The 22,254-nt window shown below is 41.6% G+C and overlaps 1 protein-coding gene across 4 annotated transcripts in view; it reads left to right on the top strand.

The window, feature by feature from the left end:
- Positions 1–4,897: 4,897 nt before the first annotated feature.
- The window catches only part of FBLN1 (fibulin 1), a 71,025-nt gene continuing 53,668 nt past the window's right edge, over positions 4,898–22,254 (top strand). The window contains exons 1-2 of one of the 4 annotated variants that reach the window (XM_066184336.1): positions 4,898–5,309; positions 19,994–20,093. In XM_066184336.1, the coding sequence (XP_066040433.1) occupies positions 5,234–5,309; positions 19,994–20,093 (176 nt within the window). In that variant the 5' untranslated portion in view covers positions 4,898–5,233. Of the gene's footprint in view, positions 5,310–6,104; positions 6,190–12,998; positions 13,115–19,993; positions 20,094–22,254 lie in introns of those variants that run through there. The other 3 variants (XM_066184333.1, XM_066184335.1, XM_066184334.1) reach the window with 3 other exon arrangements.

Below are 22,254 nucleotides of genomic sequence, written 5' to 3'. Positions count from 1 at the left end.
CCCCTGAATGCCTGCTTACATTATACTGTTTTAAATCACAGTTTCTACTGGTAAGATAAAGGTTTTCTGGCAGGCTGGGACTGTTTGCAGATGGGTAGGATGGGTTCTTGTTTATTAGAACTATGCAAAAAGACTTGTAAATAATGCAGAAAATTCGTAAAACAATGAAGAAACAGCACTGAATGGTGCAGGTCTTCAGTGACCATGAGGAAACATAGAAAACTACTCCTGGTGTGAAGCTAGTAGGTACAACTGACTCTGGGATTTTATTTATTTGAATAAACAAGATTGAAATGTCTTATATTCGCTTGTGTATTTTCTGGTGTGCAAAGATCATTGGGTCACATACTCGGACATTACTTTTGTTTGACAAGGGATGGAGTTCAGATTTACCAGGGTTATCAGGAGGGGAAATGGCCTTTACCAGAATTGCCATTTACTTTATTGATGGATTTCCCCCACTTTTTAACATGAGATTTTATTTGGACTGAAGCTAAAATAGTGACTGATCCCTGCTGTTGTTGGATTTGTGGAGGCTCCAAGCAGAGTTTAAAGCAAATACCATTGTCCCCTCCTACGTGTGTGTGCATGACTCACACTGTTCTCCAGCTTATCCAAAGTATCTCAGCCTTCCTAGGGCTCAGGTCATGGAAAACACCTTGCAGATCCACACATCAGGCTAGTTCAGTGTGCAGGGACATGAGAAACTTTAGAAGGGGAAATGAAATTCATGGGAAGTGAGAGAACTGACAGACTGGGAGGATGCATCTCTAGAAGGAGAAGCCCCATGAATGTCAGATTGAGTTATTCCTGACTTCTACAAATAATGCCACAAGGGAAATGACTTGGATCATCAGAGCATTCCTTTATGTCCAGATAAACTCCTCCCTTGTCTTAGAAGCAGTCCCCATGCATATTAACGGACAACCAGTGTGTGTTCTAGTGTCCAAGAGAGCTATATCTATCTCCAAAATGGGCAAAACCTCAACATGCTTAAAAGAAATGTTGTTGTAAAGGACTCAGGGTTATGAGTCCTAGCCTGGAATATTTAACTGATCCATGCAAAGAGGGAAAAGAGGTTTTGTCTTTGACAAGGAAAGCTCTTTAAGATAACCCAAACCTCTTCGGACAGTCTTTAGGCATTTGAAGCATAGAGCCCAGGCAGATTATACAAAGGCATATATATATATATATATATATATATATATATATATTTATATTTATATTTATATTTATATTTATGCATATATAATTTGACTTATTTATGTATTTCTATGTGATACAATTTATATAAAGAACAGTCTAAATTTAAGATTGTTATGAATGACATAATAATTTTTCTAAAAGTAATTCCAGCTCTGTCTTTAGTTACAAAATGCTATAACAAGCCTGGTGGTGGTGTCTGGGTGGGCCTTCTTTGAGGTGCAGTTTTGGACTCGTAGCACAATGGAGGAGGCTCACAGTCCTCCCATTTCCTTTTGTTTACCTAGACTGGGAGCCATTTGGTATGGATATTCTGTGGTTTGGGATTTGAGGATGGGGATGTGCCTGCATCCTGATTTATTCCAAATTAAACCCTGGCAAGGATATGGAAAGTGCATATGAAGTGTCCCCAAGTGATACTACCCTAAAGGGCTTTAGTGATCAGTGGTAATGCACAAAGTGACAACTTCAACATGAATACAAGCCCAGAGAGCTATTAAAAACTAACATACATTGATTTGGACTCAAAATAAGCAAGAAATTTTTATCTGTAATGGCAGTAGCCATTTTAAAAAATAACCAGTGGTTACTGTGCATCCATCTCTGAAAACTCTCTAAGTTTCTTTTTCTTTTCCTGCTCCAGGCAGCAAAGAAGCTGATTGTCAGTTGTACCATGCTCATACTAGTGTTTGGAACTAAGCTGAGTGGTCATTTGTACTGCAATAGCCATGGATTTACCTACTGTGGAGTTTGAGGTCTTGTATTTACAGTGGGAGACAGTAAGAACCACATGAATCCTCTTAATCCTTGTGTATCTGTACCAACCAGTGATGTATTCTTCCTATTAAGTAGGAAAGAGGCCTTTTCATGGATCTTTACTGCAGCACATAACCAGAGCCAATTTGTAGCTTTATTTTTTTTGCCATAGGGCCCAAGGAGTTTCCCTTTACAGTTAGAAATCTACAGTTAGGTTTAATTTCTAGGTGAGTCTAGTAACTTTTTTGCAACATGCTTCCTGAAAACAGGAAAGACAGTGCAATTTCATTTCCCTCTATTTTGCTCAGGTTCTGGGACAGATAGGTGGAGTGGTAAAAAAAAATCAGGCTTTGGGAACTGCAGTAACAGAGATGAGCCGGGAGGCACAACAGCTGGGACTTTGGGTCAGCTTTGTTCATTAGACAGAGGTTGATGCCCTTATAGAGGCTTAATCAGGCCATCTCAAGAATTCCTAAGTAACCAAGTGGGAGCTGTGAACCTGCTGCTATAGATGGCTGGATTTGATAAAGTAATTCTAAATTCTTTGTCAATCTACTTGCGTGTATCTACGCTCAACAGCACCCTTGGAAATGACTTGTGCAATGATTTGTTACGCTGTCATTACTCATTAATCTGATCTTCTGCAAATGATTTTTATTCTTCTGAAGGAGAAACAAAACCCTCATTAAAGAATTTGTTTGTTTTAGGGCTACACAAAAGATTACAGAGCCTTTACAAACAGATATACAAAAAAAATGTGGTTATGCAAAATGTTCCTTCTCATAAGCCCTTGCTTTCCATTGACTCCCAGGACCTCTGGATTGAGCCTGAAGTGCATGGCTCAGCTCATTACAAAGCTTGGGGTCAGTAATTGGAATCACATGTACTCGAGGCCTCTCAATCTGACTGTAGGTGAGAGTGCCAATTTATAGTAGAAATGTGTATTAAGCAAAAAAAAAACCCAACCAGAAAACCATCCCAAACCAATGAAAAACCTATTGTCAGGTCTGCAGATGACCATAGCCATGATGTTTTCTGGAAATACTTCTTAAACTTTTATTTTAATTTGCCTCATTTTTGGTATAGTTTGTGGTGGCAAACTAAACGGGAACAAGGAATTCTTACTCTGGAGTAAAAACGTCCACACATGGTGTTAATCAGGGTAACTCCATGTGTGGACAGGCTATTATGTATGACTTTACACTGTTTTAGGCACGCTGGGTGAAGTTCTTTCTACCCACCTTTAATCCATTAGGGGAGGTTTTAATGTAGAGTGAAATAAGGCAATACTGAACTGAACCCAGAGTTTCTATAGAGGGGATTCCTCTGGTTCAGTAAACTGGTATGAATTTTAGGCAAGGTGTAATCTCTGTTAGGTGTCTCTCCCAGCTGTCTGATACATGAAAAATGGTAGCTTAGAGGTTGGAATGAAACACTGGCAAGGTCTCACTGTGACTGATGTAAAAACCTTTTAAACTGATTTAGGGCATTTAAAGAAGAGAGAGAACTAGACATGCTTATGAAGAAAATCCCCTGATTAAATTCCCCCTCCCCCTGTAAAATCAGCCATCCATCCTTTTTCACCTTTTCCAGCTGCCCCTTCCCAATAAAATAGCAAGGAGAAAACCAACCAGAAAAACCCAAAACCCCAAAAAAACTCCACCATAAAAAACCCACAACTCCCCCCTCCCCTGTAGCAGTTAAAAGAAGATGATGTGGGTATTTTGAGTGTGGATGGAGGTCAGTTCTTGGATAACTCTTTCTGCAGTGTATGTGGGAGGCAGCACCAGAAGGGTGTTGGAACCAGGTTCAAAAGGATCAAAGGAAATGGCCCTTCACACAGTCACTGGTAAATCCATGAAACCGGTTGCCAAAGGGTATTTTGGATGATAAACTTTTACAAGAACTCATGGGGAGAGTTCTTGTATTCTCATTTCATGGGGTAGAAATTCACTGAGGGCTACTAAGTACACATAGACCACATTTCATGGAGGAAATGCTCCAAACTCAAAGGAGCTGAAGGCTGGGAGAGTGGTTGGGAAAATTATCTCGTGTGTTTTTCTTATTCATGCTCTTCCATTACTTTACAATTATGGCTGAAGACAGGCCATTGAGATAGTTGGACTCTTGGCCTTACGGCTGTATTTATGTTCTTGTGTTAGAAAAGTACAAATAACTTGGTGCGGAAGAAAACACACATTCAACTCTTACTGCCTTGAAGACTTTTTTCCCTTAGGACATTTTGAGGAGAGATACTCAAAAGTTGCATTATTGAGTAGTTGCAAGAGGAACAGCCCAATCAGAGTCCACGTGGCACAACCTCCAAGTAAACACACAATGACTTCCAACTCTTTGTTTGTGTAAAATCGAGGTCAAAGTATACAGGGGTGTTGAACTCTCTGTGTGTTTCCATCCCCATTTGCCTGCAAATATGATCCCTCTCATTATCTTAAAGATCTCAGCAACAGCATTGCCAATGGGTCCTTTGACCACTATCAGTGTTTGTGTTCCTGTTTAAATAAGATAAGGAGGTTAAAAAAAAAAAAAGAAAAAAAAGAAAAAAAAAAGAAAAAAGAAAGAAAAAAGAAGGGAGGGGAGACAGAGGAGACAGAGCAGAGCTGCCTCATTTGAATTGAAATTCTCATCCTGACTTCTTAAGAGGAGGGGGAGGGAAGAAGGGATTTTTATTTTCCCCACTGAATTTCATTGAAAGATTCTAGAATCTGTCTCCTTTTCAAAATCTTATTTTATTGACAAAAGCCGTATTGGGGTAAAATCAACGGAAAGACCTAGAAGGGAGGTTGAATATCTCCCCTTTAGAGGTTAAACCTCTTCTAGGTGATTTCTTTTGTTTTGTTTTGCTTTGCCTTGCCTTTGTTTGTGGCTCCCTTGGAACCGAGAGAAGTCGCTGCACTTCTCCTTCGCAGAATCAGTCACGCCGGCCCGAGGTTCATGCTGAGGATCTGCAGTTTTCCGAGCTCAAGGGAGTCACTTTCAGAGCGTGTGGGGGCGGCGGGGTATCAGAAGCAACAGGGTTCGTGCCTCCGAGCTGCGGCGACGGCTCTGTTCTGCCGAGCACTTGCAGGCTGTATAATTAAGCGGGCAGGCACTGAATTAAATCTTTGTAAAGCCCACCGAGCGGGGGGTTCCTGCAAGCTCTTTTCCAACCGGTCTCAGGCGGCTGGGATAGCAGCAGCAGCAGCGAGCGAAAAGGGGGAGCCCACCGGACGCCGCAGGAGAGCCGAGACCCGCTCGGAGCGAGCGCTCCCCGCCGATGGACAACCTCGGCGGGGCCCGGCCGCTGCGGCTGCTCCTGCTCCTGGCGCTGCTGCCTCCGCTCCGGGGACAAGGTAAGTGCGGGAGCGGCTCCCAGCGCCCCGAGCCCCGGGCTCTGCCCCGGCGGGACCCGCTGCCGGGTGCGGGCTCCTGCGGACGGGGCTGCGGGGTTCCCCACGGCGTCCCCCGCGCTGCCGGGGGATGGGGCCGCCGGGCCCCCTTTGGGGGCCCCTTTCTTCCCCGTGTCCCTGCACGTTCCGGGCAGGCTTTAAAGCGCCGCTGCCACGTCCAAGTGAGCAGAAAGGCGTGGTGTGCACCGGCCCCGCCGCTGCCCCCGCCGGTCCCGCTACCCCCGGGCAGGTTCGGGACGAGGCTGTGCCGGGACGGGCTGTGCCGCGGGGAAAGGGTCAGTGCGTTCGCCCGACGGACACCCCTCCCGACCCGGGATCCAGCGCAGCTCGGTGGATATCGCAGGGATCGCGACATGCCGGGGCGGACACCGCACGGTGCCCCTCGTCCCCAGCGAGAGGCGCCCGGCGGTGGCACCGCGAAGTGATGGGTACGAAACCGGCGGGCAGCAGAGCTGTCAGCTCTGGTCTGCCGGAGACACAACTACACCCGAAAAGCCATGGGAAATTGCACCAGCAGTTGCTTGGAATCTCAGAGGAGCGGGAGGAATAGCGAAGCAAAGGATGCGTGCTTTTTGGAGACGAAATGTGGAGCATTTATGAATGATGCTGTGTGATGTGGTTGCTTTTGAAAGCAGGGATCTGGATCCGGGCCATGACTCCTTTTCTGTATTGCACACTTTTCCTGATCTCTTAGTACTGTCTGAAGGGAGGATGTGAACTTGATTTAATTCATTTGTAGCAATCTCACGCAAATCTTAATCTGTAGGAGATGACAAAGAAAGTATTTGTCCTGTGGTGACAATGAGTTTATCACAGCTAACAGGTAAGTGACTTTTCCATTAGAGTAACCCCAAGGGGTCCATTGAGGTTTTATTACACTCTGGGCAAGCACTTGGAAACACATGGTCTCTGGCCCAGGCAGACAAAAGCCAGTGAAGTAAATAATTTGTTACTATCACAGTGTCTTGAGTCTTGGATTTTCATATAGTAGAGCACTTGTCACAAGTATCTGTCAAAATACTTGCTTTTGATAAAGAGATTGTAGCATTCCTTTTAAAGAGGGACAGAATAAGATGGTCAGAAGAGTAGCATTCACCTCCAGAATCAATATATCTCCTACTTCACCTTAGACAACAGAGTGCATCAGCAAAATCTGGCTTTGATGTATCACAGTGAACAGACATAGTAATTTTAAGCATTCAACATTATTGTAGAACATGAAAAATTTCACTTTGTAACCTCTGTACGTTTAGCCTTAGTCACTAAATAACTTTTTAGAAAACCGGGAAATCATTAGATCTGTAAGTTCAGTTTTTTGAAGTCTTTTTAACACAAAAATTGGCAATAAAATGTATATCAGGTTTTTATTCCCAAATTAGAATCCATACTTTGACTGAGAATTTCTATTTCTTAAAACTTAACAGTACACTGGATAAAATTAGATTTAAATGTCTGACAGCAGGTGAGTATCATTGTTGAGGAGATCAGCATTTAACGAGTTGACTTCACTTGGGTGAAATAATTGCTGAATAATGAATAATAATCTGTGTTTTGGAGATGGATGAAGTATTTATATGGTGAGGTCATGTTGTTGAAGTCTTTGGGGCAGAGCCTGTGCTCCCCTGCAGGTCTGGAATAAGGGGCCTTGTTCTAAATTTGTTACCCTCGGTTTTCTTAATTGCTTTTCCTTACTAATGAACCATCGAATCATCAGTAGCTCTTAAAGTCTTCATTCTGTAGAAACTGAAGGGGCTACCTTCAGGGGAACTGCCCAGTGCACATGAATTTAGGTATGTACATCATTCTTTGCAAGAGTAAGGACCTTAAAACCTTAAAACATTTCATGATGCAACTTTTTTTGACTGTAAATATGGCATTATTTAACATGTGTCTACTACCATAAACTGAAGAAGATGAATTACATCACCATGGCCAGTCGGTGTATTAATAGTTCATCCTGTAGCTCTCTCTTTGGCACATCTTGGTACTACAGGCACAGTTTTAACTCACTAAACATCTGGAAACATGTCTATTCAGAGGAAGCTTACTGTTGTAATAAAAAAAAATGTTCCACTGACTGTGTGGAATGAATTTTATTTTAAGATTATGATTTTTACATGTGCTTTTATAACAGTACATTTATAAGAAGTGGATGGGTGGAGGTAGGACACATGAAAGGCTAATTCTGTGCTTTCTTGCGTGCTGTCATAGAGAAAATCTGCCCAAAAAATCACATACTACCAGTTCTAAAACATGAGTACTACCTCTAAATTAGCTTTTTGTTGCATTTTGTTTTAAGAGGCCGTTTTCAGAAATGGCATTTTATTGCAATCAGGAGAAGAGCAAGATGTTAAAGCTCTTTGTTTTTCATCTGTGTAATTGAAAGCAGACGTGTCAGTGAAATCCAAGAGAAACCCCCATAAACCAGCTTATCAAGTTACTGCAGTGTATTTATATTGTTCTGTTAGGTTTCAGGCATTATCTGAGAGTAGGTCAGTGCATTTTCAAAAGTTATTTATTTGTCATCCTACTTTAGCCCATTCTGCAAGTTTCATATCAACTTTACATGTGTTTTCAATGAATAGTTGTGTTAAGACCAACTTGTTCTACAGTACTTCTATTACTATTTTCTGAAATGAAAGATGGGTTTTAGCCCTCTGGGACTTGACTGAAATAGTTAACTGGGACCATGAAAGTTATGGATACTTCTAAAGAAGTAGGTGGTAAAATGAATTCAGTAAGCAGAGAATCTGGGTTTACTTGATGTAGTAAAATATCTGTAGAGAATAAAAGATGAAACAGAAAAGGTCAAGAAAGAGAGAGCTGAAATCCAAATAAAACAACTTCAGGGCACAGGCAAGAATTTTAATGGTAACATAGAGTGGGTTAGTAGGAAAGTGATAAATGAACAAAAGCTTTTGTGAAAATGTAGCAGAAAGTGATGGTTGACAGTTACAGGAAACAACGAAAATGAGTAAAGTTAAGAAATAACAAAGTAAGCAGGTAATTTTAGCCAAAATAGGCAGAAACTTTTGTAAGCATTCTGGAAATGTTAGGCAGTTGTGTTTTTGTGTAGGATCAATGGAAGGAGATAGGCCAGGGGTGAGATTATAGTAGATAAGTCATCGCAGTTAAATTGGGAGGTTGGATATCATTGCTCCAAGATAAGATGTAGAAGTGGAAGCAGAAGCTTGAGAAGATTGCAGGGTAAGAAAGAAAAGGAAAATTGTCTGCAAAGAAATCTGTAAAAGAGTTATCAGGAGCTAGAGAGAAAATGTAGGAAGAAACCACAAGCAAAAAGCCTAAAAAGGAGAGAAAATCAGTACAGATCAGTGAAGAATTCTAGAAAAATGGCTAGAATTACTGGCCACAGTATTTTGTGAATAAAAATTGGCTTAGAAATGCTAGAAATAGTATCAAGTAAGTGGAGAAGGAGTAGAGAAGGACCTACTAAGATGATATACTGGTCGATTTGCAGTGACAGAGTGTACAGTGAGGGGAAAATTGTGACAGTCATCTGCATGTTTATCAGACTTGGCAAAGCTACTTGTCCTCTGGTAAGAAACAGGACAGTCTAGAACAAGTTGTGTTGAAAGTCTTCTCTGATCAACAGGATGCAGCATGTCTTAAGCATCTCCCATGCTTGTACTTTCCTCAATATACCAACAAATCTTTGGCTAAGGCAGCTCATGAAGTTTCTTCTGTTCATGTTTTAAAGCAAGCAACATTTCTGCTTTCCCCCAGCACTAAGGAGTACTTGATCTCTGATTTGTACCTATTATAACCCACTTCAGACTTTAGGTTTTGAGAAATTGCCTTTTGGATTTGGAGTATGTGCTGCTGTTTCTTAAGAAGAAAATAATTTTCAAGATTCTCATGGATTTTCATTCATACTTTCTGCAGTTAATCAAATTACTGTTACGTCTTCCATTCAAAGAAAGCTGATGTATTTTCAGATACTGAATATGCAGGTATAGGAAGTACGTTGTTTTCTGGCTTATGGTAGCACCACAAATGAGTGATGCTGCACAAGGATGCAGTATGTTCCCTGATAAATGGTTCATTTTTGAGTCTAGTCAAAATCTGGATTGAGACTTGAATCTTAGTAATAAAGAAAGCCATATCAGAAAAGATCTTTTTTATCAGTGCTGAAGTGTACAGATGTAGAAATACTTTGTATGATGTATTCCAGCTTTTTAGGGTGTTTCCAAGGATTTATGAAGCTTTGGAAGGATAAAATGTGCAAATGCCACTTGCAGTACATCCTTTGGAAATACTGCCACCTTCCACCTTTGCTCTTGTCACTGACTAAATTTCAGGTACTGAGTACTTTTACTATAAATGCTTGGTCAGAGAATCTGGACGAGCTAGATATTGATTTGTGGCTCAGTACAGATAATTTCAAAATGAGGAAAGTCTCATGTAAGAGTTTTAGTAATGTTTTCTCTAAAATGAAACCTTACCTAAAGCATTGCTATATAATTATGTGCAAAAAAAAAAAAAATCTGTATTTTCTTCGTACTCTATAAAGTCTGTGGTTCCTTCCCTACTTGAACCTTGACCCATTGTGTTATAAATTTTATCCCATCTGCTTAGTGTTTCCTGACTATTCTTTAAATATGGAAATACTAGAATATCAGAATCTTTCATCGTTGTCCATTGGTTTTTTATATTCAGCAATAAACCTGCTGCCTACTGAGTAGATACATTTTTCTTCAGCTGTACATAAAAGTATAATTATTATTGTTAATTCTCTAGTTAGATTAAAATACAGAAATCCCACTGTGAAAATATTTTTCCTGTAATCATTTTACAGGAATAGCAATAGCAATAGAAATCATTTTAAGACAATAGAAATGCTTGAGCATGTATGTTTGATATTCTGAGACGTGCTGCTCTGTCACATCCTTACATCCTTCTTATTTAAGCAGCTTTATTTTGGATATTTACATGTACTTATACTCAATCCGAAGCTCTTTATAGTCTACCTAAAGACCATCATTTACTGCAGTATATTTTGAGTCATGGCCTTTATACAAATGAACAGGACAAGCAATAGGTTAATTTTAATGCCCTAAATGAAACTTTCTAATCACACAGCTTTTCATTATTTGGAATGAGAAATCAAGAGAAGATTAAGATTTGCTCTTAAATGAGAAGGTCTTATGTGGCACTTTTCCTACCAACATCCTGTGAAGTTATTTCATTATTTGCATGATTTTCTCACGGGGAGAGGAGTGGAGGGCAAAGTTTAGCATGTGTTGGTCTGGCAGAGCAGTTGCAATTCTTCCAGTTGTGAGTCTTTTTTTGTGTGTCCTTCCATGTCATCTTGGTGAGTCTGAATTCTTCAGTCCACCTGTGTCCATCAGAGCTGTGAAGGCACCATCTTTCTTTATGTTCTTGCGGGTATGTAAAGTCAGGGACAGAAACTACATGTGCTCAGCTCTTTACACAATGCTGATTCAGTGGCCTCCAGATTTCTCTCAACACTTTTGTACCTTCTAGAAATTTTTAGAATCTTTATTCTCCTAGTCTTAATGCCTTTGATCTTCAGCCTCCTCGTGGAAGCCCAAAAAATAACCTATCAGGAAAAATGAAAAATTTGATGTTAAGAAAAGGCATCCTCAGGGAGCAGCAGTCTTCAGGTACACAGAAGGTTGGGTGTATTAGAGGTAGTAACAAAAGAATGAATTGAAATGTGCTTTTGGAGTGAACAGTGAAGTAATATATTATCAAAAAATTTATTTTGTTGCAGAATGTTTGAGATCTTGTATGAGCACAAGAGCACATTGCCCAGACAAGTTTGGGAATCAGCCTCACTTGATCTTGATTTTGAACAACTACATAGAACTGTGCCCACAACTGACTGAATTTTATCAGGTCACCCTGAAAGTAATGAGTAAGACAAGATAACATCCTGAGGCCTTCTACATCATTATCTTTTCTGACATTTTGAGATACAGATATAGATAGAAATATCTAAGATGTCTTATTCCTGCAATAGATGGAGTTGTTTTTTCTAATTTTTAGTAGCCAGTTGCCTACTTTCAGAAAGATTTTTTTTAGACCTGAGACATAATAAAACCCCTGCAGTAAAGCATGTGCTTTCCCCACTAAGGACATAATGGCTGTTGCAGCATAGCCTTACCTCCATGAGGCCTGTTCCTCCTCAACAGCTATTGCCATGGAAGGTTTTAAGAACTTGTTTTATAAACTGCACACAGATATGTCATAAAATGAGGTTTGGCTGTATCTGAAAAATCCCCCTAGCTGTGTGATGGCCATTGCTGCTGCTACCAGAGTCACATTCCCTATAAATGAGTGTTCTCCAGACCTAAAAAATTTCCAGTAAAATGTTGGCCGTTTTCAAACCAACCACAAAACACACTAACATACCAGGCATTTCCTTTAGGGTGCTGCTGCTTTAGTTACTGTGCTAACTGGGTTTCTTCAGTGATTTCAGCTGTCCTGAAATAATCACCCTCAGCTGAGAATCCATCTGAAAGTAAAGGTTCAAACCCTTCCAGCATGTTTAGAGAGAGGTTATATTTTTTCACTACATATGAATTGTGAGTGATGGTCTATCAGCCCATAAAGCTCCAGTATGACCCCTCACACTTGAGGGAGAGAAGCCCAAAGTCACAGATCCTCTTTGAGGGACTAGAGCAGGACAGGAAAGGGATAGCTGGTGGGGAAAATAACCTTGCATCCTACAACATATACATTGGAGAGGTCCTCCTGGCCCCTGCTCCTGTGGGTGGTAGGAGAGAGCGTGTCCTGGCTCCAAGTTTTATGCTTTTATTATGAAGTTCAGGCTGTTGTAGTCTTTAAGGGAACCTGTAAGAACAACTGAGTGGGATGACTAAGAAAATCCTACTGTCCAAAGATGACTGGTGCCACTGTTCAGCTGTGTCTGTTCACTGTACCCCATCAGCACATTGGTGTATTTGATGAACAGTCTTGAGGTGAACCAGCACTTCTCTGCAGAAAAAGCTCCTGTTCACTTTGCTTCTTCCTTTTCCTACCAAATGGAAGAGGGCCATCTTCATTCCTACTCCATTCTGAAGAGATTCATCACATACATTGTTTCAGATAAAGAATGGTAATGGTCTCCTGCATTGCTCTTTTACTTCCACTTCAAACTATTTGTTTCAGGGAATCATGGGGCCAGATTTTCTGTTGTACATCTTTCCCTTTCATGGTTTCAGGTCTCCTTCACCCTTTCCCCTACTCTGTGTGCCCAGTCCCTAGGTTTACACACAATATGAAGACGCAGCAAAACTGTATTTGTCATGCTAGTCTGTTACCTGTTGGACCTTTGAAGTCGGCTAGCTTCCCTCTTGTCTAAACATGTCTCCAGGTCTATTCAATACCTTAAGTGGCCAGTCAGGGTGTGTTTGCATTGCCAGAGAATGCATTTCCACAGTTTGTTGTAGGAAGGGCAAAAAAATCAAGAGTACAAATCGCAGCTGCCAGCACTTAACTGCTGTCCCTGCTACAAAATCAGCTCACTTTGTCCACCTCCTAACAGCCAGGTGTCATTGCTCAGGAGGAATACATTTGGTGTGGTAGATCAGACCAAACACACTTTGTTTGCCCTGAAAGTTGAACAAAGGGGAGCCTTGATTAAAGGGGTAAGCAGTTGCTGTAGTTTTGTGAGAATGCGGATGTAAAGGGAGATTGGAAGACAAAGAATGTGACTCTGAGTATTATGGCTGGCCAGTCTGTCATTCTGAGGATCAAATTCTGTAAGTATATTTGGAGTTTTTTTCCAGCTGGCAGTTAGATGGATAAGCCTCACTAGTGAGGGAGTTTTCTGGACAGGACAAGAGAGGTTTTATCAGAAAGGTACACAGTGACTGTTAAAAGTGGTTTTCTTACTGGAAGCCTAAACCAGTGTGTGCCTGTTGTAATCACGAGTTCCAAAAATTCAGCATGACATACTGTTACTGAAACATGTTGGATTAGTTCTGAGCTCTCACAGAGTCTGTTGCCTGTACCCTCAAATGCTGGGAAGTGATGGTCGTGTTTTGTTTTCTCACATTCCACAGTGCTGAGCCTCTTACAGAGTAAATTGAGTGAAGGGCAAGATCTGCACCACGTTTTGCAAACATAATCAATTCATGTGCTTAAAGGATTATAAACATCTTAATGAGAAGTGTGATTTTACCCCTTGACCTGGACTCACTTCCAAATCCATACCCAGCTACAGCTGGTGTGTGAACCTAGGCTCAGGTGTCCCTTTGGTTTGATTTCACCGTCAGGTTGGTAACTGTTACATTGATCGGTGCCCAGTAATGAACAGCTTCCCAATCCTGGACTGTATATAGACCTTTCCATTAGAGACATCTGTGCAGAACAGCTGCTATTGTAGACTGTTACCTCAAAAATCTCCCTTTTTGATCTAGCTGGAATGCTACTGCTATGAAATTTACCCAGTTCTTTTTACTTCTGCTCATCATTTGCACAACAAACAATTCAGGGGGTTCTCATTCAAGGAATCATACTTTTGGGTAATGTTCTTCAGCTTATCTTTCTTTTGCAGAAAATATTCACTGCAGCAGCTGAATAAACAATTATTACATCATAGAAGTCTAAGGTTATGCAGATATTACCCTCATTTCTTGCTTTGAACTCCCACAAGTTATGGCAATCCTGTTAAAATTAGCAAAATACCTCTTTTTTAAAACAACTTTTGCTTGTGCGCATCTTGTCTGTACAAACATAATTCAGACCTAGCACATGAATGCATCATGTGCACATAATGTTTGAATATTTTTGACCTTAATCACGCCCTGATAGATTTTCTTCATGACATCTTTTGTAAAACTAGAGGGCTTAGTTCCAGCTGTGTTTCTGCTGTCTCCTTCCCAAGACTCCTGAAATCTCTCTCCAAATCCAACACACACCAGGTATCCGTTAGGACAGGCATCCTAGCTGTTACTGTACTAATAGAGCTCAAGTTCTTTTGGATGTCCCGCTGCACATGCTTTTTTACAGGAAAAAAGTAGTGATAAAGCTGCATTGGATTTTATCCAAAATAAACCTGGGATTTTCTGAATGAATCACTTAGCATGCAAAATTACTGGATCTGATGAAAAGGAAGTTAACATGCTCCCCTATCAAGGGAGCTCTGGTTTACCCTCTTATTTTTCCTTCTTGTGATACCAGAAAGCTGAACCAGCATCCCTCAATTTTACAAAATGGATCTGACACTGTATTCTCGCATGGTACAACTTTCCTGTAGGGTTTCTCCCGCCAAATAAAAGAGCACTTTTAATCTGAACACAGGTGATATCATCCGCATTTCCCATAAGGGCTTGTCTTTAGGATGCCTGAGGTTTCTCTGGCTGATTTGCATGAAGAATTGTGCAATTGGCAAAATTGCTGAAGGAGCACCAGGTTCAGTGGAGCAGTACTGTTATTCCTACTTGATCATCGTTGGCACTGCAGCTCTGAGGTGTGCCAGGAGCTCACCAGCTGAAGTAAAAGACATGTGGCTACAGTCGTGAAAAAACTCACATTCTTTTCAGTGAGCTTCCTTGAGGTGTCATCATCAGAGTAGTTTCCACCTTCTGCTTCCCACTCCCTGATTCTTTGCCCTCCCTGCAGTACCAACTCATAGTTAAGAGAGGCTGCAGAGAGGCCACAGCCCCTCCATGCTGCTGGTCCCCTGAAGAGGGTGTAAGAAGGCACGAATGGCCTCAGTATGAACTTTTTGCTCAGAGATTTCCAACTGGGAGCCACATGAATGTCCACGTGCGTACAGTTGAATCAGCAACAGAGCTGCAGCTGGGAGGTGGTAAGCCTGTCCTGTTTCTAAATACTCATTAACAACTCTTAATGCCCAAATAGAATCACTTCTAGTGCAATCAGAAGTAGACACCCAAAATGCGAGACGCACACTTTGAGATTTTGAGAGAGAGTAGGGATTTGCCTGTGAATTACCATTTTGAAACCAAACTGCAAAGACAAGAGAAAATGTTTTTCGCTGTTTAATTGTTACGTTTTAGAAGAATGGCCTTGAGGGTGGAGTGCTTTTTTTACTGCTTGTTTTTCACTTCCCTCTATTCTCAGGAGATGTTTGGCAGGATCTTTAGAGGATATGAATTGTGATGTCACCAAAACAATGGGCCTGGACCACAGTTCTCCTTCAACAAACTCTCCATGATCCTTCTTTGTCTGGATGCACTACTTCAGACAAGCTTGCTTAGCTTGGCCTGCTTTGAATTCCTGGGTTATTTGGTTGGAGTAGAGGTGCATTGCCAGGGCTTGGAGGGAAGAGCTGGTGTCCAGAGCCAGGGATTGTCCTTCTGGGGAGTAACTTGGCTAAAGGCTCATTTGTACAAAGCTCTGCAAAAACCTACAGCCAGCTCTGCATTTCAGTTAAATGTGTATCATTTTTCAACACATTTAAGATTGATTGCAGACAGCAGCATTAAGAAAAAGGTTATTTGTAATCCTTTGTATGAAATTTGATGCATATGATGTTTGTCAGCCGGAGGGCCCCAGACAGGGTCCCTATACCCAAAGAAGAGCTTAGACACAAATGCGTGGATTTCAGGCAGAGAGTTATTTACTTGACTGGTTTAATCTGAAGTATTATAAATTGTACTTAGCTTTCAGTCACTGGCGTAAATTCTGGACACACTGAGGGATTCAAGAGAAATATTGCCTTGACTTAGTAATGACAGAATTTTGACTGCTATTTTGGGTAAGACTAGAAGAATGACCTGGGTCATAGAGTACAGAGTATTATAAACTACCATTTAAATGTAATTCCGTTTTTAAGTATAATGATTTTCTTACAAAAACATGTTTGGTTTACTTGATGCCATAGTTTTGATTGTTGTTTACTGTAATAATACTGTGATACTTGTTGAAAGGAACCATGTCCTTTCACAGGTTTTACTTATCTATGCCTAAAATGGCCTGTTTCTCCCAGTTTCTCCTCATTTAGCAGGGCTTTGATTCCCCTGATCATCCTCCTAATCTTTCTTTACATGTTTCATTTTGATGGAATCTTTCCTAAGCAGGGAAAGACAGAATTCTGTGCAATACTACAGAGCTTTGCACTGTAGAATTGATAACTGCATTAAGAGTACCTACCTCAAAATGACTGATGCATCCTACAATCTCATTCAACTCTTTAATTTTTGCTTTGAATTATAATCACTAGTTGGGAATATAGGTTGTTCCCTGCAAAAAAAAACAAACCCTGAATTACTGGAGGGAACTACCTTCTCTGTGTGCTTTCAGCTGCTTTTGCTTTCCCCACATGTGAATACCTGCCAGCTGAGCAGATACAAACTCTATCTGATGTGTGTCAAAGTAAGAGTGATCAAGAACAGTTTAAATATTGCAGCTAATCTTAATAGCTGCAACAAGTTAGGAGATGGGTATGTAGACAATCGGAAGGTGGCTGTAATTGCCCTGCATCAGGAGCACCTGAGAATGCTGGCTTTGTAACTGGTGTAGCCAGAGGAGACAGAAGCTTGTCCTTACAAAACTCTGCAGAAAGTAATTTGTGAAGATGTAGTCCTGAATATAATGTGGCTGCCTCTTGAAACGTGTTCATTTCAGATGTGCTTGGACCAAAACTAAGGATGAGACAATCATGTGTGCTCCCTATTCTGCCACCAGCTTGATGTGTAATTTGGGCTAGTCATTTCATCCTTCTGTACTTCATATTCTCCATAAAAAACAAGTACACGAGATTTGCCTTCCTCTCTGCAACAAGCAGATGGAAGGATCTTACTTATTTTTCATTAAGTAATCCGTCACAGGATCATTTAGTTTGGAAGGGACTTGTTGAAATCCTCCAGAGTTTAGGCACTCTCTCAGCATGGGAGTGTTTTCTTGTGTTCAGATGGAACTTCATGTGGCATAATTTGTGTCAAGTGTCTCTTGTCCTGTCAGTGAACACTGTGGAGAGGAGTCTGGCTCCCTCTTAATCCCTTCCTCTCACGTATTTATGAAAACCCATCAGATCCCCCCCCTAAACCTTCTGTTCTCTGGACTGAAGAGTCCCAGCTCTTCTTGCCTCTCCTCATATGAAAGGTACTCCACTACACAGATCGTCTTGGAGGCCCTGCGCTGGACTCAGTACAGCAAGTCCATGTCTTTCTTGAGCTGGGGAGCCCAGGACTGGACACAGAACTTCAGATGTGGTTTCATCAGCCCTCTGCAGAGAGCAAGGATCACATCCCTCCGTGTGCTGCCAATGTTCTGTCTAATGCAGACTCGGATGGTGAGGGCCTGTGTTGCTGGGAAAGTGCATTGCTGGCTTTCAGTTAGCTTGGAGTCAACCAGGACACCAAGGTCCTTCTTTGCAGAGCTGTTCTACAGCTGGCAGGTCCTCGGCGTGCACTGCTGCATAGACCTTATTCCTCCCTAGAAGCAGGCCTTTACCTTTCCCTTTGCAGAGCTTCCTGAGGTTCATGTGGACCCATTTCTCCTGCCTGTTGAGGCTCCTCTGGATGGCAGCATGACCCTCTGGTCCACCCTGCCAGATTTGTGTGATCTGTGAGCTAGTGGAGGGTGGACTGCTTCCCCATGGCCACCTCACTCTCTGCTTACCTGACGTGTCCATTGTCAGCTTGTCTGTGATGATGTTATAGGAGATGGTGTTGAAAGCCTTACAGATGTCATGAGAAACATCAACTCCCTCATGTGCTAAACTAGCCACCTCCTTGTCAAAGGCTGTGAGATTGTTAACTAATCATATGCTTAATTATCATGCTTAATGCATGATATGCTCTTCATAAATCCAGGCTGACTTCTGCCAGTCACATTGTTGTCCTTCATGTGTTTGGACATTGTTTCCAGAAGGATTTACTCCATCACCTTCCCAGAGGATGAGAAGAGTGTGCCAGATGGGCAAAAAAGCCACTGGCATCCTGACCTGTACCCAAACCAGTTTGACCAATAGGGTCAAGGCAGTGATTTTCCCCCTGTACTTGGCACTGGGGTGGGGGGCACACCTCGAGTCCTTGTCCAGTTCTGGGCCCCTCACTACAAAAAAGACTTCGAGGGGTTGGAGCATGTCTAGAGAATGGAATGGGGCTAGGGAAGGTTCTGGAGCATCAGGAACACCTGAGGGAGCTGGAGGGGCTCAGCCTGCAGAAAAGGAGTCTCTGGGGCAACCTTCTCACTTTCTACAGCTTCCTGACAGGAGGGTGCAGCCAGGTGGGGGTGGGGCTCTGCTCCCAGGGAACAAGGGACAGGACAAGGCCAAATGGCTTCAAGTTGTTCCTGGGGTTGTCCAGGTTGGACATCAGGAAGAATATTTCACTGAAAAGTTGATCAGGCATTTGCAGGGATGTCCCTAGGAGGCGGTGGAGTCCCCATCCTGGAAGGTGTCCAAGGAACACCAGGATGTGGCACTCTGATCTGGGTGACAAGGTGGGGATCAGGCACAGGCTGGACCTGATGGTCTCAGAGTTCTTTTCCAACCTGAATGATTCCATGATTCTATAAGAGGTTGATCAGCTTGTAGCTGCCCAGATCTTGTCTCTTGTCCTTCTTAAAGTCCGGGAGAAACTTGTTCTCTTTCATCCTTCAGGAACTCCTCTCATTCACCATGAGCTCCAAGATCATCATATGTAGCCTGGCAATGTCATCACCCACGTCCCTCAGCACTTGTGGGTGAAACTTGTCAGGGCCATCAGTAAAAAAACTTAGGAAACAGAGAGAAATCATTAGAAAGCTGTCCTTCTGGATAACCAGATAGGGTTTTTATGAAGTTTGTGTATTTGTTACACAAGGAGCTGTTCAGACTACAAGATAATTAATAGAAAAGTGTGACTCAAGTTTTATTCCAAGTTCTGATACACCTGCTGTGCAGTGAACTTTTGCACTTGGAATATGAAGCAAAGCTGTAGTGTTTTTCAGTTCATTGACAGTATTCAGTTTTATTAAATTAGAAGCTTGCAGAAATATACTCTACACAAATAATGGTCTTCACTGTGGTTTTCCCCTCAGTTTCAGTGTTGGTATAAGTTGGTAACAGGATTAATTTTTCTTTCATTTGTTAAGTGATCAAAATACCATATACCTTTTTGTTCCTCTCTACATTACTTTTGCATTTACAGACATAGTTCTGAGTAAAAAATTGAAAACAGATTAACTGGATAATAACCTCAGGAAAAAAAAAGTAGTTCTGCAAATTTGCTTGTAATGAGATTCATCTGTTTTTCATATCAGGTATTTGATTTATCTTGTATTCTTCAGGATTTTAAAGGGTTGCTCGTTGCTACTGCTGCTTTTGATTATAAAGGAGTGCAATACCAAAGATCCTTTTATTTGGCAGGACGATCTGAACTGGTTTCTGCCAGTGTATCCGTCCCTAGGCTGCGTCTTTGTGTGGAAGGTTAGGAGAAAATGCAGTTTGCTTCACCAGGGAAGGAAAACCTCCAGCACTGAGCTTTATTGGAAGGTGCTGACAGGTGCTTTGTTTGGCCATGGCTGCTTTTTTTATGGGTGCCCTCTTCTGTGTATAAGTCAGGGAGGGGAAAAACTGACTTGCTTGTGTTTGGTTGGGTTTTTTTTTAACTGGCAGATGCAATACCATTTATTAAGGTTGTATTAAATATATTGTGTTTTCCTCTCTTTCCTCATTTCTGCAGATCTGTCAGTGGAAGAATGCTGTGACAAGGGTGTTGAATGGGCAAATGAAAACAGAATATGTGCTTCTCTGCCGTTAATATCCGAGTCTAGAGAATGCAGGTACATAGTTTCAGATTATATATTAAAACACAGTTTATACTCTAATGTGAAACCATAGGAATGGCAGGCATTAAAGCTAACTTACAAGATGAAGCACCCAACTCTCATATCCCAGCTTTTCAACTCCATACGTGGCCTTGGGGAGTACCTCCTGAGTTCTAATTTTTCATCCATCAAGTCCTTTTAATTTTTGCTGTCAGTCTAATGTGGATTCATCCAGCCCTAACCCATGTGGCATGTACTGCCTCTTACTCAGAGGTTTTCCCACTGTGCTCTGCTCACAGGGACTTGGGCTCTGCCTGCAGTCTGGACATCTCAGTGTGGCTGCACTAATGTCACCAAGCTGGGCTGTGATTGTGGCCACATTCTTGGGCAAACGTTTGTAAAGAAACACAGCAGATCCTTCACCTGACTAATCTATGGTTTGAATAAGTACATATGTGTGTGTGTACGTGAGGCAGCCTTCTGTGGTGCTACACAGGTAATTGTTCTGCAGCCCTTAGCTGACTTTAGCTTTAAGTTCCCCCACAGGGCAGTTCAAGGAGATTCCTAGTTAGTCCAGCTTAGGAAAGGAGCCTACAAGAAAGATGGAGAGAGGCTATTTACAAGGGCTTCACACGGACAGAAAGTGGGTTTAGATTAGATATTAGGAAGAAATTTTTCCCTGTGAGGGTGGGGAGGCCCTTGCACAGGGTGCCCAGAGAAGCTGTGGCTGCCCCATCCCTGGAAGTGTCCAAGGCCAGGTTGGATGGGGCTTGGAGCACCCTGGGATAATGGAAGGTGTCCCTGCCCCTGGCAGGATGGGTGGATGAGATGAACTTTAAGGTCCCCTCCAACTCAAACCCTTCTGTTTTTCTACGATTCTATGAAATGTATCTGACTGTAGAAAATAGAACCCTTCAGTTAATATACAGATTTCTTAATCCTACTGAGAACTGATAGGGTATTTCTGTTTGGCAATCTACTAAGTGAAATAATGAAGGCAAATGTTTAATTAAGATTTTGATTCTACTGCACCTCTTATATATTATTTTGGCATTTGTATTTTTTGTCAATGACAGTTTGCATTATTTTTGCTGTTACATGCACTTGTTACCTTTCGTTAGTGGAGCTAACAACTGGTAGTTTGAGAGGCAGCTTCACACAGAAATTTGTGTTTAAAACACTGCTTCCCTCTACTCAAGTGGATTGCAAAGTGATTTAACCTTGGTAATTTTAGAAGTGTTGAGTTGATCTTTATTACAGAAAGAATGTGTCTTCCAGGGAAGAATCTGTGTTTTCTGCCTTTTGCATTTATACTGGCATTGAAAGCAGTCTCTTATGCAGAAGAATTGACAGATAGGAAATAAATGCCAATTTAGGAAATACTTGAAGAGTCATAAGAATTACAGACAAAACAGAGGCAGGAAAAACAGGAAACCAAGTTTATTGAACAATCTGGGAGTGAGTATCTTGATGATTTAATCATAATTTGATTAATATGAGTTGAGATTCTGCTGTAAATAATTTATTCTTCAAAAAATTTTCATTTTAGAGATTCACTAGGACTTCATAGGAACTGGAGAAAAAAAGCTCAGTAATACTTTATCTAGCTTTTGTGCATAACTGAGATGTAGTTCAGAGAATTATTCTAGTGAAATAAGAGGCACGTATTCTGTGAGAGGTATGAGCATGTCTTGACAACACCCTAAGCTGATAAACTCAGTTTGGTTGCATTTATTCATGATTGCATGCTCTCCCTGAAGCTTGGTTTCATTCTAAAAATGACTAAGTAAAATTGGCACCTTTTTTTAACATCCAAAATTCTTTTACTCCAGTTATGATTGCAAACTGGCATATCTGTGAGAGGTACAGAAAAATCACGTTAGGATGCCATTTCAGGCACAAAGGTCAGGGCCAAATTCTGCTCCTAATTGCTGGTGTAACTGGAGCCAGAATGAGCACTGAGGGAACATGATTATTTTTGCAGGCACGTGAGGGTAGTGACACTGATGTTCTACATTTACTCCTGCTGCACAAAGACAGGAACAGACCTGGGTTTATTGCCCTTGCTGAGGTCTAGGCAGGTGAGAATAGAGGACTGAGAAACAGGATGCCTTTTTGGTCACAGATCTTCAAAAAACCTTGGTTCCTACTTAGACTCCTGCATGAAGTGGGAGCT

The sequence above is a fragment of the Chamaea fasciata genome, unplaced genomic scaffold (genome assembly GCF_029207755.1).
Source record: "Chamaea fasciata isolate MVZ Bird 193981 ecotype frontalis unplaced genomic scaffold, bChaFas1.0.hap1 SCAF_5, whole genome shotgun sequence".
NCBI classification, from domain to species: domain Eukaryota; kingdom Metazoa; phylum Chordata; class Aves; order Passeriformes; family Sylviidae; genus Chamaea; species Chamaea fasciata.
Note: the sequence above shows the minus strand (reverse complement) of the source record. Positions and strands in the feature narration are given on the sequence as shown.